This window comes from Alosa sapidissima, chromosome 8 (genome assembly GCF_018492685.1).
Source record: "Alosa sapidissima isolate fAloSap1 chromosome 8, fAloSap1.pri, whole genome shotgun sequence".
Lineage (NCBI taxonomy): Eukaryota > Metazoa > Chordata > Actinopteri > Clupeiformes > Clupeidae > Alosa > Alosa sapidissima.
In genome coordinates this window covers 2,864,258-2,879,917 of record NC_055964.1, presented here as the reverse complement: position 1 = coordinate 2,879,917, position 15,660 = coordinate 2,864,258, and the positions used below count along the sequence as shown (strand labels likewise).

The 15,660-nt window shown below is 39.3% G+C and overlaps 1 protein-coding gene across 6 annotated transcripts in view; it reads right to left on the bottom strand.

Annotated features, from left to right (window-relative positions):
• Positions 1–15,660, bottom strand: part of ap1b1 (adaptor related protein complex 1 subunit beta 1) — a 75,896-nt gene that overhangs the window by 17,420 nt on the left and 42,816 nt on the right. For 3 of the 6 annotated variants that reach the window (XM_042101382.1, XM_042101380.1, XM_042101379.1), the window contains exons 12-17: positions 14,946–15,044; positions 10,077–10,336; positions 9,150–9,354; positions 8,763–8,783; positions 7,012–7,077; positions 5,088–5,117 (exon numbers count right to left, since the gene is read on the bottom strand). In XM_042101382.1, coding sequence (XP_041957316.1) covers positions 5,088–5,117; positions 7,012–7,077; positions 8,763–8,783; positions 9,150–9,354; positions 10,077–10,336; positions 14,946–15,044 — 681 coding nt within the window. The remainder of the gene's footprint in view (positions 1–5,087; positions 5,118–7,011; positions 7,078–8,762; positions 8,784–9,149; positions 9,355–10,076; positions 10,337–14,945; positions 15,045–15,660) is intronic. The other 3 variants (XM_042101383.1, XM_042101381.1, XM_042101384.1) reach the window with 3 other exon arrangements.

Genomic DNA, 15,660 nt, shown 5'->3' with positions numbered 1-15,660 from the left:
TTGGTCATGGTGATTACGTAGGAATGAATTAACACAAATGTGCATATCGTGACGTAACTGACTGGGTCTTCAACCCGTGCCTTCAGGCGCACCATTGCAAACCTCATTCTGATGCAGGTTATATAGACCAGCCTTTCTCAAACCTCTTTGACCTGAGGCCCGGTCATGGCAGACTTTTGGGTCATAGGGCTCATCTACATGTACCCAGAAAGAAGGCTACAATAGCTCTTGGCCACGTTATATTGAAATTTGACTATACAATACTCAATGCTATACAGTGTATTATACAGTCTCTGCTCTGTTTCTAAGGAAGTTCCAAAAAACAACGTCGTTCTATTAAGTTTCGTTAAATAAATAAATAGCCTTCCAACAGGTTGAAGCGGAGCTTTGATACCAACGTTATCGATTAGTTTCAGTTTCTCTCGCGCAGACGCGCACTGAATGAATGCTCATACCACCACTTAATTGTAGGGCTCCATGTTTAATGACATCGATAGCAGAAACGTTTGTTTTCTTTTTTCGTCGATCCGCGGTTTCTTGATCAACTGCGCAGCAAATTCAGATGAAGCACCGGGCCTAATTTCACTCCACGACTCCACGGACCAGCAGTCTCCATGTTGCGGACCCATATTTTGAGAGATGCTGAATAGACCACAACCAATTTCAATACTCCGACACGGTCACCGTTAGACTAGGGGGAGGAGGGATGAGAAAAGATCTGGCCACAGTTCTTCCAGAACTTCGTGCCAAGTAAAAGCGTTATCAGTTTGTGTGAATGAAACGAAGCGTAGGCCATAGTGTGACATGCGTAAAACCAATGGTGTAGAGATGACGCCACAGGTTTTTTGAGCCACGTTTGCATGAGCCACGTTTGCATGTAGGCAATTTATATTCACAATACTTGGGCCTACTAAAAGAAATATTATTTTATTGCATTTGTATTGGTTGTTTAGAGTAAAAAAAAAACAATCGGTCGGTATTAACGCAAGTTTACAACCGGCAAGTTGGTCGGACTAAAAGGGGAAAAAAATAAATATTTGGGTCGGTTCTAAATTGACAGGGTCGGTCGGGTTACGGCAAACGAAAATATTTTTAAGGATGGCCTGAAGTCTGTGTAGGGTTTTCCAGGCTCCATTTCTTTTTACGAGACACCCTGCTCACTTGAGCCATCTACCGGTTGTTTGGGTTGTTGCAGCGTCTCACTGGAAAAATACAAATTAAAGTCGCGTGATCCCACGCGCGGACCGCGAGTGAAGCTGGCCAAGTCGAAGCACTGCCCACTGTATGCCTGCTTTAACAATAGGATGATGAGGGAAAAACATCATTCCAGCTAAGCATTCAATAATGAATACGGAATATCATAATATATTAGCCTATAATTAATGTGCAGTAAGCAGAATTTAGGCATGACTGCATGTGAGATTTCTACAGATCAGAATGACATAAGCCTAACAACTGTTTTGAGTTAAGGCTATAGTTAAGCTTATTGAATAACTTCCTGATAGTGAAGACAAGCCATTTTGTGGAATGATGCATCATCGTTTGACATTTGCAACGATGTGACTCAAAAGCAGTCTTTGGTAACATAAGTGACGTCACTCTGTCTGCCACTTGTTGTCTAGCTGTCTGAAACGTTGTTAAATTCGGGACCATTAGCCTTGTTGGGTCATTCTGTGTCAAATCAGACAAAATCCAAGAAAACAATTCTATTGTTTTCATAGTCATTTTGCCCTTGATTGTTTACACTCTCTAAAAGGCTTTATCTTAGAGGCCATGTTTGGACATTCATATCTTAAAAAGTATTATTCCTAGCCTGACCAAACTTTGTGGAATGGAAGACAAACATGTTCTCAGTACGATTCAATCATTAAAAGTTTGTACCACAGTCTCATTGGTTTTAAGGAAGTCCCTAGTTTCAGAAAAAACATGCAAAAAAAAAAGTGATATTGAGGGTCTCAAAACTCCTTTATGGTGACACACCTGCCATCAATCAGTATTTTCTCTAGAAATGTAATCCTTTGTTAATGTTGTCCCAAAATGTGAAGTCTCCAAAACAAAAGGCCATGACAATAATAAGGACAAGGCGTGCTCGTATGTTTGTGCTATTTGTGTCATTTTCATGCTTCATGCATTTTCATGTGTTTCACCTGAGGGGGCACTAAAATCGATTTTTTATTGTAAATGTTTATTTTGGTGTTCCCAAAACACCTGTAACTACATGCATTTATTCTGTGAATGGGACTTGGGACAATACTGGTACTTTACACACTAAATGTCCATATACTTAGCTATTTCCACATAGATTGTTATGGCCCTAATAGCTACCCCACATACCATTTCAGTTGCTTGAAAATGACACAAAAATAAAAACACGCCTTGTTTTATCCTTATTATTGTCATGGTCATTTGATGTGGAGACTTCAAATTGTGGGAAAACATTCATAAACTGATGTATTTGAAGAGGAAATAGTGACTGATATTTGGAAATTTTCCAAAATCTAGGGACCTTTTGAAAGTCAGGAAACATTTAGTACAGACTCTAAATTGTTTACACATGCTTAATGAGTTGGTCTTTCACCCTAGAAAATTTGAAGAGGCTAGGGAAAATATTTGTCAAGATATTAATGCCCAAACATGGCACATGTTTTTCAAGCTGTAAAAATGAAAGAATGTCAAGGTTTGAAAAAGATATGAAGACATAAGATTTGCACAGAAATATTTCACAGGCCTTGGTTTTAGGACCCATTGATGATATACACAAGGTTTGAACAAAATCTGAGACGGTGCAGCAACAACCTTATCTGATTTGACACGAAATGACCCTGTTTCAATTTGGGACCTTGCAGTCGGAATGGTCATTTGTTTATTCAAAGTTTCAAGTCCAATGTAGCCTGGGCTTATTTTTATTACTATAGTTTATTGCACATACTTTTTATGTAATTTTGAATAGGCACTACATACCCGTGTTTGTTGGTGTGTTGTTGCAAAATCCGCATAATCATTTTATGCAAGCAAACTGGATACAGGGAGTCTTACATTTTAACTGTGATTTAGTACTGCCTAATCTCTGCTTATCCCCTCTCTCTGGTCCTGCGCTGTGCTGTGTGAGATAGGTGGCTACGGTAGAGCGGAGAAAGCCAACGTGTGCTTCTTTTACCTATATACAATGATATCTGTTGCTTTTCTTATCCAAACAATGTTAAACTATGCACTGCACTTTACTCATACCAGTAGCAGGACACCTGCCAAGTTTGAAATCGAAAGGACGAACGACACACAGACAGACAAACGTTCCTGCAATTTATGGATCGATAAATGCGATGGGGATAGGCGTCCGATAGATTTGGGATAGGCGTCCGACAACGAGTACTCGGGGCAACAGCCAGGCCAGCCGGCCAAAATAACGGAATGAATTAGGCCTAGGCTATTCCGACCGCAGAGAGGAGGGCGTCCATTTCACTCAACTTAGGCAAAGTGTCCCCAAATAATTAATCAATAGGTGTTGGAAACGGTGACTCATGTGCATTGTATTTATGCGCATTACCACGGTTGCGCATCACTAATTCGCATGAGTTGGATGAAAACATGCTTAATGTCTTACAGGAAGTAGTAACACCTGGCTTTTATCGATGCTGCTTATCAGTCTAGTACTTTAACAGTATTGCTATCTGTTATTTTTTAAAAGAAAAAAAAATACAAACAAATTAAGAACAGAATTAACTTGAATTGCTTTACCTTTTCCTATCCTGGCCCTACTGTGTACCACTTTAAAACAATGGTACTACAGTTTGCTGCCCAAGAATGTTGGTCATACCAGTATTATTTATTTACCTTCTCTCTTAACTTTTAAATTAAAAAAATGAATGCTATACTTTCTCTTCTTTACAGCATATTTTTACTCAGTGATACTTTGCCTGAAAATCCCATATAACTAAATCAACCCCTACTCTCTGAAAAAAAGAGTTTCTGAAAGAAAGAAATTCATTCAAAAGATGCTCCTGCAACCTGTCTTGTACACAGCCACAGGCATAAAACACACTGGATTTGTACTTGCAAACTCATGGATGCTAGACTCTGTAACCAGTGAATAGACTATGTGCACCAAAGGCTCTTCTTGTACGCTCATTTACAGTGGGGGGTAAAAAGCTTTCTGGGGCTCAGCCATGGCGGGTGGGGGGGGGAGTCCATCAATGCCAGCTGCACTATTCTTGCTATGTGTACTTTGTTACTAGCATCCAGACTATTACTAGTAAACTATTACTAGTAGCCAGACTAAACATTGACAATCTAGAAAGCAACTGCTCAGTGTGACGAGTTAAAGTATAAGAGTAAAACTGCAACCAAGCTTGGCTAGCAAAATTCAGCAGGCTAATACATGCGCCACTAAAAGGGTCATATAGTGAAATTTTACAAAATTAATGTATGAAGTGCAATTTATATTTGGGAAATCATAGTAATATGATTGAAGCATAGTTGCGGGAAGCACATTCACTGGACCTTTTCAAAGTCCCAGCCATTTCTCTGGGGGCCTGCCCTAACCACAAAACTTTTGATGTCCTCCTAATAATTTCTTGTTTTACAGCAGCAACCCATGAAATCAAGTCAAAAATAATGGAAGACCTAAAACTCAGGTTGGAGAAAATGATGGAGTGACCACATCATTATATCATTTAGAAGTACTACCATCACCTCTATTCTTTATGATAAATTATAAAGTATAAGTATAGTATATATACTCTTTTGATCCCGTGAGGGAAATTTGGTCTCTGCATTTATCCCAATCCGTGAATTAGTGAAACACACTCAGCACACAGTGAGATGAAGCACACACTAATCCCGGTGCAGTGAGCTGCCTGCAACAACAGCGGCGCTGGGGGAGCAGTGAGGGGTTAGGTGCCTTGCTCAAGGGCACTTCAGCCGTGCCTACTGGTCGGGGTCCGAATCGGCAACCCTCCGGTTACAAGACCGAAGCGCTAACCGGTAGGCCACGGCTGCCCCCTAAAATGAGACCAAAACCAAACCCGGAGTCAAACTATTATTCCAAGTCAAGGATTAAATCAGAGGATGAAAAGAAATCTGAAACTCACCGCAGGACTCCCGGCAATATCTCCCCCAAGCTGTCACAAATAAGACAAAACAATTAATATGTATAACAGCAGTTAATTTACTAACTCACCATTCAGATGAGTGAAACAGAATGACAATTGCAAAAGAAAAAAAAAAAGGTTTGTAAAAACGTATAAACAGGATTACAGATGCCGAACATGACTATGGAAGATACAGCACATAAGGTCTGACATAGGGTCGTCACAATGTGAGATTTTTCAGTTGCCAAAAAATAAATAAATTAATAAATGCAATGCTATCAGTCAAATTCATCTTTACATTAATTTGTTGTCCTTTAATGGCAAATACAAGTGTAGTAAGCTGGAGTCTGTATATTTGTATATTTTGTAAATATAAATAAAAGTACGAAAGAACAATAACCAGAGAGTTATTGGCAGGGTGCGATTTGTTGGGGGGGATGATGGGGATCAACCCCTCCTCTGGTTTTTACATCCCCATCTCTGCTGAATGAATTTCATCCTCGGAGGGGACAACCCCGTCAATGATTAAAAAACGATTGAAATAACAGGCAGGTTGTGACAAGTTTTTTTTTTACACAAATAGCCTACATTGCTAGCACTAACTTTCACCTGACCCGAACTGTCGGTAGCCTCGGAATTCGCGAACGTTCCCATGCACATACACTGTGTACATGGATTTAGTGCCATGAATCACATCCTCACTGATGGACGCAACAGAATTAACGAGTCCACACTGAACCGTCTTTTCTTCATCACTGTTGATGGGCCAGACGTTCGTTCGTTCCCTGCTCAGAAGTTCGCAGAGATGTGGATAAAGGGCGAAACGCTGGATATGACGCGCCAACAGGAAACCCGAAAAGGCCACATGAAGTCCGACATCAGAGCAAACTGTTTACTTAGTCTAATTAGCTGAATTATTTTGACATGATGTGAAATCTTAATCGATAAGGTTTTTTGATACGTTTTACAGTTGCCCATTTGCCTTAAATCCTCTGCCATGTTCACGTGATCGGTCCTTATCCATGGCCATGAAACTTAATTAGGCCATCTCCCACATCCCAGGTGTGCCCGTCACAGAAAATTAAATGTTTCATGTCTTTTTAGTTTGCATTAAAAATGAATGTTCAACTGTTCAAAAATGTAATAGGGCCTACCGTTAACTAATTAAGCCTCTAAATTGTTTGTTTTTTCATGATTTAAAAAAAAAAAAAAAAGCCAAATCGCACCCTGGTTATTGGCACTGAACTATTTTACAGTATTAGCATATGTATTATCAAATATCACCGTCATTGCAATAGCAGAATATTGTGACACCCCCAAGTCTGAATATATAACAGGCACTGCAACTAAAATGGGAGGGTGTGGTAAATGTGATGATGACTTTTTGCTACTCTTAAAAAGGTGCCATGTGTAAGAATTGAGGTAAAAATATCCAAAAAAATTAGCTACACGCATCAAAAGAATGAGAAGAAATAAGGGCGATGATGTAATTAAAAGAATGACAAGGTATAGTGCTGCAGAGATATCAACCTGAATTAGCATGCTAAATTACTAGCCACAGCCCGACAGGTGTATACTCTTTGGTTCAAGTACGCCCACAAGCCGTGCGAGTTATTCATGTATTGCAGTTTGGCTGGCGGTTATGTTGCCCGCATACCGCCTCCCATGGCAGAAACTGGTATTATGACACCTGTCGGGCTGTGGCTAGTAATTTAGCATGCTAATACCTCAATTCTTACACATGGCACCTTTAAAGAGTTGAACTCCTACAGCACAAAATCACAAGACTAAACTATATACAAATAGGGATGGTTGAAAAAAATGGTTAGAACAGACAACTAAGTCAAAACTGATGATGTTAAGGGCCCTCTTCATTTACATTGTCTGAAAAAGCATCTGTTGTAAGCTTTAACCCTCCACAGACCTCAGGGTGACTACATTCTGAGGGTGACTGCGGTGACTGAGTCTCCATCCGAGATGGAACGTGAGGCTGATGATGGGATGAAAACATGCATAGAATGAATGGATTAGCAAGATTGTGTAAAGCAACTATTGTCTACTATTTCTAAACTAGTCAGAATTTTTTACTGTCAGGACTAGGGCTGCTAGATTTGTAGAAAAGAAATCTATAACATGGCTACAAAAGTTAGAAAACCTATAATAATAATAAAAAAAATGTACAGTATATGGGTAAACTATAGACTTCCTCGAACGGAACTTGATACGGAAAATATTTTCTTAATATTTATAGTTTACCACCCACAAACTGGCACCATCACCAAATTTCATATTGTCATTGGTAGATTCATCTGCTGAACAAACCAATACTCCAAAAGTTTTGAAACTCCATGTGTAAGCAATCTTTGACCATATTCCTTTGAGAACCATTTTCTGTATTTAGAGAAAAATATTTAAATAATTTTATTTTCTGATGAATTTGCATTTAGGTCATTCCATGCCACCTCACCTAGAGCCTCACTGGTCATATCCTGGTACAAGGAAAGGAAAACAACAAATGGTACTGATAAAAACAAATGAGTCACAATTTGAGGCCTTTGTGGTTGGCTATGCCATGAGATAGATATTTGTTTAAAATAAATTATTTTATGTTTTTTTATTGATTTTGTTATGTATGTTTGTCTTATAAATAGGGCTGTCAAAATAAAGCGTTCATTTAGATTAATAACGCACTAAAAAAAATTAACGCTGATTAATCACCTTTAACCCAGTGCACTTCTGGCTACAGTGACTGAAGGAGACAGACGAGAAAGCGCTGCTTGTGAAACATTACCTCGTCAGTAGATATACTGCAGCTCTTAGGAAATTTTGCCTGTTAGTCCTTCACCTCCACAACAAAAGCATTTTTTGAGCAGACATTTTGAATAGCGACCCATCTTTAATGTTGAATATCTATCTAAATGTGTTCCTGAAAGTGCAAACTGAATCTTTTACAGTAACTCTATAATGCTGACAATCTGTTTTAGAGGCTAATAATCTGTTTAACAACCATAAGTGACCTATGAAAAACACTTGTTTTGATAGGGACTGATGTGGATATGTTGTCCATTTTGTGTGTGGCCTCTATTCAAACATGTCTGGTATTATTACCTTTTTTCAATCCATTATTATAAGATTTATTTTGCAAAGGGATATTCACCCTCTCTTCCACGCAGATCACTCAAAGCTGTGAGATGCTTTCTGTTCTGACTTACATGCACACTTTACAGCCTTTAGTTTCTGGGCTGACGACATGTTACATACAGATTTTGTTCCAGGCTGTTCCAGCTTTACATGCAGAATTTGTTCAGCTTGAAAAATGTATGACAAAAACTATTAACACATCTCACACACCTATGTGAGTGAATAGACTATTCTATCCATCTCTTTCAACGAGAATTCATGATATGACCTGGGTGGCTGTAGGTAAGTTGGGATACATATTGACCTGTACCATGTTGCAGTCCGAGTAACACACTGATTTACCTTTGATGGCACAATGGTAGGACAAATTATGTAGAAAATATAGACTTTTGATTTTTTAAACTGGACTTTGTAGGTTAAAAGTAGAAAGAAATGCTAGCCTAGTTTCCCAGCTAGAACACTCTCACAGCCATCAGATTCTCCCAAATGAAGTGTTATGATGACTGTTGATTTTTTTCTCCTGTTAGTAATTACCGTTTCTGATTCATCCCCCATCTACAGACACGGAATGCACAAGAGAAGAGGAGAAGAAAGATCAAGCTGAAAACAAGTCAAAATCAGTGGAGGTAGACTTAAAGCCACCATACTTGGAAATACTGAGAAATACTGGGATGCCTTTACAGTAGTCAGTCACTGAGTTGACTGACAAGCATTGGGGTGGATCAGAAAAGTCAGCACACTAAAGCCTCATCTATGGTATAATCTTGTTTCACTTCTTATGCTTACTCTGGAAGAGAATGAACTTTACTTTTGGTGGAGGCAAAAGTAAAACTGCCATCATGTGTCATCTTGTGCAGGTTAGTTTGGATCAAAATACAATATTTTAATCAATCAACTATTAAAAGTTTGAACATGGCATACCAGACTGTCAAGGCCACCCCCAAGGAGGTCCATGGCGCCCATCTGCATGGATGGGGTCACAGTGGGAGCAGAAGAGGTCGGTGGTGCCAGATCAAGATTTAGCAAGTCGCCAAGTAAGTCACCCTGAGAGGGAATGACAGCAGGAGGAGTGTCAGGCACCGCTCCAACTGGCTGACCAACATCTGGGCTCTCGGAACTCTCACCTCTGGTAAAGACAAAAATGAGAGCAAAAGGGGCAAAAAAGTCATCAGAAAGATAGGTACATATGACCACAAGTACACCATATGTGCAGGATGGTGTATTATTAAACACAAAATGGAGTAGTTGTAGAACATTTATAGAAAAGTCCCTGATACCATGACATCCTTTCTCATTCAAATAGATGCAGCATAGATAAAATAGTACATGTACACACAATTAGGTGCCGCCACCTAACATCACGAAGTGGGTAGCGGCCATGTTGGAAGTATGCGTAAGAGACATGAGATGCATAAGGGGGCAGGGACGGGCGTAATGAACGTAATGAAGTGACATCTTAGTAAAACTTGTCTTCTTCACACACGCTGAAGAATTTCCATAGCTGACATATTGCAGGTTAATCCACAAGTTTTCCTACATGTGCGTGCCATGTGCACGTGTGGTGCTGATGTTGCACAATTTTAAATCATACAGTGCGAGTGTATTTGACCGGTATAAAATTGCCATTTCTCAGACTGACCAGCCAGTTGCCGGTCATGGCCGATCACGTGAAAATCAGTCAATTCCAGCCGATAAACCGGTGCACCTCCACTAACAAGAACTACTGGTTTATTAAATTAAAACAGCATCCAGAGAGGCCTATACTAGGATATCTAAGATAATCAACACTTGACACCAACAACCTATATACAGTATTTTCATGTGTGAAAAGTCTATTGAGTGACTCACGAGCCAGCACGTGCAGGGAGCCTTCTGTGCTGCACACCACGGCTGCCCTCAACAAAGGCACTGGGTGGTTTGTGGTAGACAGAAGCAAGAGTGCCGATGTGGCATATAAGCTCTTCAAGCAGGGTGGGCTCAATTAAATCTGTCTCTTCTGAGATCAGAGGCTTTTCTGCGAGCACAACCTCCTTGGCTGCCACAGGGTCAGTAGAGAGCAGGCGCCAGTAGATGTATCCACGATCACGAAGGTCAGGGTTGTCAGAGTCCTATAGAGAGAATAAAGAAGAAAGTCAGATTTAATCGAGCAGGAGCAAAGCAATTAATAAGCAAACCGTGGTTAACAGTAGCAATCCTGAAGACTACTTCACAGAATATATTGTGGTTCAGTATCTAACATATTTTAGTTTAAAGTCTTGAAGTACTCCACAAATTATTGTTGCTCTATATCTGGGTGAGAAGGTGTGGCAGTTCAAAACCCTCAAGGGGTAGTCTAATTTAAGTAAGTAATAAACATCTAAACATCTATTTACACTAGTGCAGTGCCCGCTCAAACATGTCATTCCTGTAGAAAACCAACAGCCCAATTACATGCCCGCAGGTAGGCCTGCTTTAAAAAAAGGATGATGGAGATAATCATTCCAGCTAAGCATTCAATAATGAATACTGAATATTTTATTATAATACATTATAATAAATGTGCAGTGAGTATCATTTATGCATGGCTGCATGTGGCATTTTTTTACTGATCAAAATCACATAAGCCTAACAGCCGTTTTGAGTTAAGGCTATAAGAAAAATCATTTTGTAGAATGATGCATCATCATATGAAATTTGCAACGATGTAACTCAAAAACAAATCTCTGGTAGCCTATAAGTGACATCATGCTCTGTCTGCCACTTGCTATTTGAAGCTGGCCATGTTTTGCATGAGTGGCATTCTGAAACGACCTTAAATTCGGGACCATTATCGCTTGTTTCCTTGGGACCTTGCAGTCAGATGTCATTTATTTATTCAAAGTCTAAAGACAGTCCAAAGTAACCTGGGCTATTTTAAGTTTCAGTTTATTGCACATTATTTTTTACATTGTTTTGAATAGCCACTGCATACCCGTGTTTGTTGCAAAATTTGAGGAATCATTTTATGCAAGCAAACTGCATACAGAGGCATTTTTTATTGTTGAGTTATATTGACTTATAACCGTGCAAGGACTGATGTTGGCACATAGACGCCTGGCTAAATTGCAATCAAATGTGGTTAGCATCATTATCAAGTGTAAATTTGTTCAAAACTGTAGCATTCAAGTTAACTAAGCAAGTATGTAAGAAGCCGTGTCCCAGTGCTAACCAAGTGTTGTAACGATTACCGGTGTAACGGTAAACTACATAAAAATTCTCTACGATAACAACGACTGTTTTGATCTTAATTATGTTAATTACCAGGGTGCGAAAAACGTGTGTGGAATACTTTCCAGCATAAGATTTGTGGATCTGCTCATAGGCTAGTTTAAACTGTGGCCTATGTTTTTCTTGTCCCCTATGCCTGCTTCATTCTTCCCGACAAGGGGCCCGTTGCACAAAACTAGGATAAGGGATTAAGCCGGGATATCTTGGTTATCCTGGCTCAATTTATCCGTGATCCGGTTGCACAAAAGCAAGATAGGGGGCAGTAGGATATGTTACGGTATAAGTTACTAAGGAGATTTATTCTGTGGCGCTAGCCTGCTCCAGACCAGGCTAAGTTCCAGGATCTATGTAATCTCATCCCTTGTCTCAGTCAGCAGTCACCACAAATGGAAACCAATAGTTATTCCACTGCCCACTACACATTGTTATCACATATAACTAGATCCACTGTCATTATTTAAACATTTGTGATAATTAATTTAAATCGTTTTGGATAAATGATGATTTTTAGATGATGTTGCAATCATTAGATAATTTACAGTTTCCCATAGACTATAAGGCTATATATAAAAAATCCAAATTCCTCTGCCACTGCAGGACATATTTCACTGAAATTCACAGCATGCATCTCTACCACTGCTGGACATATTTAACTTAAATTTAAAGCATGCTTATTAACATTACATATTGGTCCCTCACCAGCCGACCACTGTCTTCATCAGGGAAGATTGCTTTGCTTTATCACAGTGGCGGTGTTGGCTTTCTTTTTAATTATGTGTTTTACATACTCGCCATTCCCTACCTGCCGTGCGACAATGTGACATCACGGGAGAGCCGTAACCATTTATACTCGCGCGTGGTGGTCGCAACACTAGTTGCAATATTCTCCTAAACAGAAGTGTTGCTGTTGTGAAAAGACTATCGCTACCTGCTTGACACCGTAGAAGAAGCAATGAAGCCGCTCTACTTGCCATGGTGAATCAGTGAATCTGTGATCGGTGGCGGGGTCTATTTGAGGGAGTCGTGAGCGCGCACTTATCCAGAATGGGTTTCACCTGGCACCTGAATCCGTGTCTGCTCATCCTGGCTTGGTCTTTGTGCAAATTAAGCCTGGACGCTCTTGTTTTGGATTCATTGAGCTCAGCTCAGTCACTTATCTTGGATGTCTTGATCCTACTTTTGTGCAACGGGCCTCAGGACAGACGAATGAATGAATGAATGAAACAGTATGCACATTCCGCTTTTGTTGAAATAATTTCTGAACTTCCAGGGTGGCACAATCTTTTTGTAAATTCATTCAATTACAAAAAAGGCTCTGCCTTATGGTAGGCTTGTGAGTAACAGGCATGCACAAGATACAGCTTCAATTAAAGGAGTTGCAGCTTTATTTAGTGACCAACAATTCACTAACTTTGCCTCAGTCGCCAGCCCATCTAACTTCTATTAGTTTTGCGCATTTTCCCTCTGCCTTTGCACTAACACGCACCGAGTAACAAAGCCACACCACTTTTGACAAGACTCTATGCTATACCGCGATAATACTGACCATGATAATTTTGCTCACTATAATAGTCATGTTAAATTTCCATACTGTTACATCTCTAGCGCTAACATTAGAATAATGTTGAGTTGGTGAGGTTAGTATGCTATAATATTACAGCTGCTTGTCAATATCGACTATTCATGCAAAGCACTAGGCTATTCATCAAACGTCCATCAATAAAATAAGCAAACAATGAGTACCTAGGCCTATTTTAATAATTATAAGGCCATCACAATTAAAATAATAACCATATGGTAGTAGGCAGACAATCTGTTTTGTTTTGCGAGCAAATACATTTAGCGAATAGTTTATAAATGGAATAAAGCTCCTTAAAAATTAGCACGGAGGTAGCTGAACCAATAAGACAACATAATTACCATTAGAATTAACTTAGCTTGGCTGTTAGATGCAGAGAATAAATCCCCATGGTAACTTATGTGCCATCTCTTTTGTGAAACCAAGTCAAGGCTAAATTCATCCAGGACAACCTAAAAATCCCAGCTTAATCCCTTATCAAGGTTTTGTGAAATACCCCTCTGGTCTCATTTCTATAATAATAATAATAATAATAATAATAATAATAATAATAATAATAATAATAATAATAATAATAATATAAAATCTCCCAATAGAGTGTCCCAGTGACTTCCGTTCTACTTCCGCTACAAGGGACCTGTCTTTCAAAAAAATATGAACGGGAGTTAATGGAGAGATAACAATTATTTTTTGGTCCAGTTTGAATTGTGCCACGAATTTCACATATGATGTGTGTGAATTTAAAAGATAATTTTTCACATCAAGACAGTACTGTTGTTCGGTGGACTTCAAAGGTTATGTTGGTTTTGTGCGAATCCGCTCAGTGGACTACATCTATCATCTCGAACGATGTACGTCACCAACGTAATGAAACGATAAGATTAGCATGCTAGCTGTTATGCTAGTTAACGGTTGCATCTTGCTGCCTGCTATGTCACTTAACAGTATCTAATGTACAGTCTATGGACGAATACAACTTACCTGATGTGTTTAATCCTCTGACTCATGGTATTTTCATCGGCAAGGAAAGCCCAATTAAGATCTGTTGCTGGTATGCTTGTACAATCTAGTGTGGCTGTGAATGAGCTAACGTCACTAGCGCGACTGATGGGTTTGTAGTCGTTGGAATTACGATCTTTCACAATGTTGTAATTCAATAGTTACGAAACAAACTGCAAATTGTCTTTACAAACTGTCTTTACATGAAAAATTGTCTTTAAAATTGACAAACATCATATGGGTAATTCAAGGCACAAGTCAACCGGGACCAGAAAATCATTTATTTTTCGCCATAGACTGGCGTTCAAAATGTTTGAAAGATAGGTCACATGGCGGCAAATGGAAGTGGCGTCACTGGGACACTCTATAATAATTAAAAAAAAAAACTTCCAATCATAAGGAAACTGTGGTATTGTTGTACCTGGACCCTATTCTGTAGGTCTTTAGGTCTGAACTTTCAATAGGGACAAAAACAGAGAATCACTCCAAATCTGAGCTAGCATGCCAACACAGCAATGGCCATCTTTTAGGGCACATACAAACACTTGTTTTACAGTTTACATTTATGGAGGTCAACAGACACAGGGGTATTTCTGCAGGGATCCTGTACATGATGGCCAACACTTGTAATGATGTTGACGTCACTGATGAAAAAAATGTTTCCTTTGATGACATGCTCCACAGAATTAATCAATCAGTCTGTGTTGTGTCTCAAATAAATCAATTCCTTCCAATTATGTCCTCTTTTGAGGTATCCACTATCCCTTCACAATTTATCATGTCATTTGATGGCCAAGTGGGAGTAGTAATTTCTTCTGGATTGTTTTCATCAGGAATTTGCCATGTATTTCAAATCTGAAAGTTGTATCTGTGCAACAAGAGTTATAACTCACCTGAGTGGCTAAACTTAGCACCTGCTGTACAAGTTCCTGTGTCTCAGTAGGCTTCTTTAGAAAGAGTTTCACAATGGCTGTCAGGAGCTGCAGCTGCACCTATAATATAAAGTAAATGTCACTAATACCAGCAACACTTAAACATTGTAACACTTAACTCATTGAATGCCAAGCTGTTTTCGGAAGCTTTGTCCTAGAGTGCCAGCAATCTAGACCATTGTTGATGATTTTTGTACAGCCACAGTATATTCTGTGTTATAGCTATGAACACATACAATGGCTCGTTTAAAAAGGTGAGACTTTAAGCTCTCAGTGGGTGCAAACTGTGTATTTCTACACGCCTCTGTTCCTGAGAAATTCCAAGCTAAACAGTGGCTAGTTTTCATCAAAATCGCTGTTTTTTTTCTATAAATGGAGATATAACGTCTTTCATGAAATATTAAGTGTTGCCTGTAAACTTTCCAGGAAGTGATCAGCAAGACCTGGCGAGACTGCCACCTAGTGATAGACCCACGAAAATGGCCTGGTTTTGAGATGACGTGCATGAGTCACTGATTCAACCCAAAGCGGCAACCGAGTTATGATAAAATGTCCAGATAAAATGTCCAGATTGTGCGTTTTCATGAGTTTTCGATCGTCATATATTTAATTTCCATTCATCACAGAGTTCCCAAAAATCACATAAGGTGTGTTAGAGTGTCTAGTTTCGTAATGT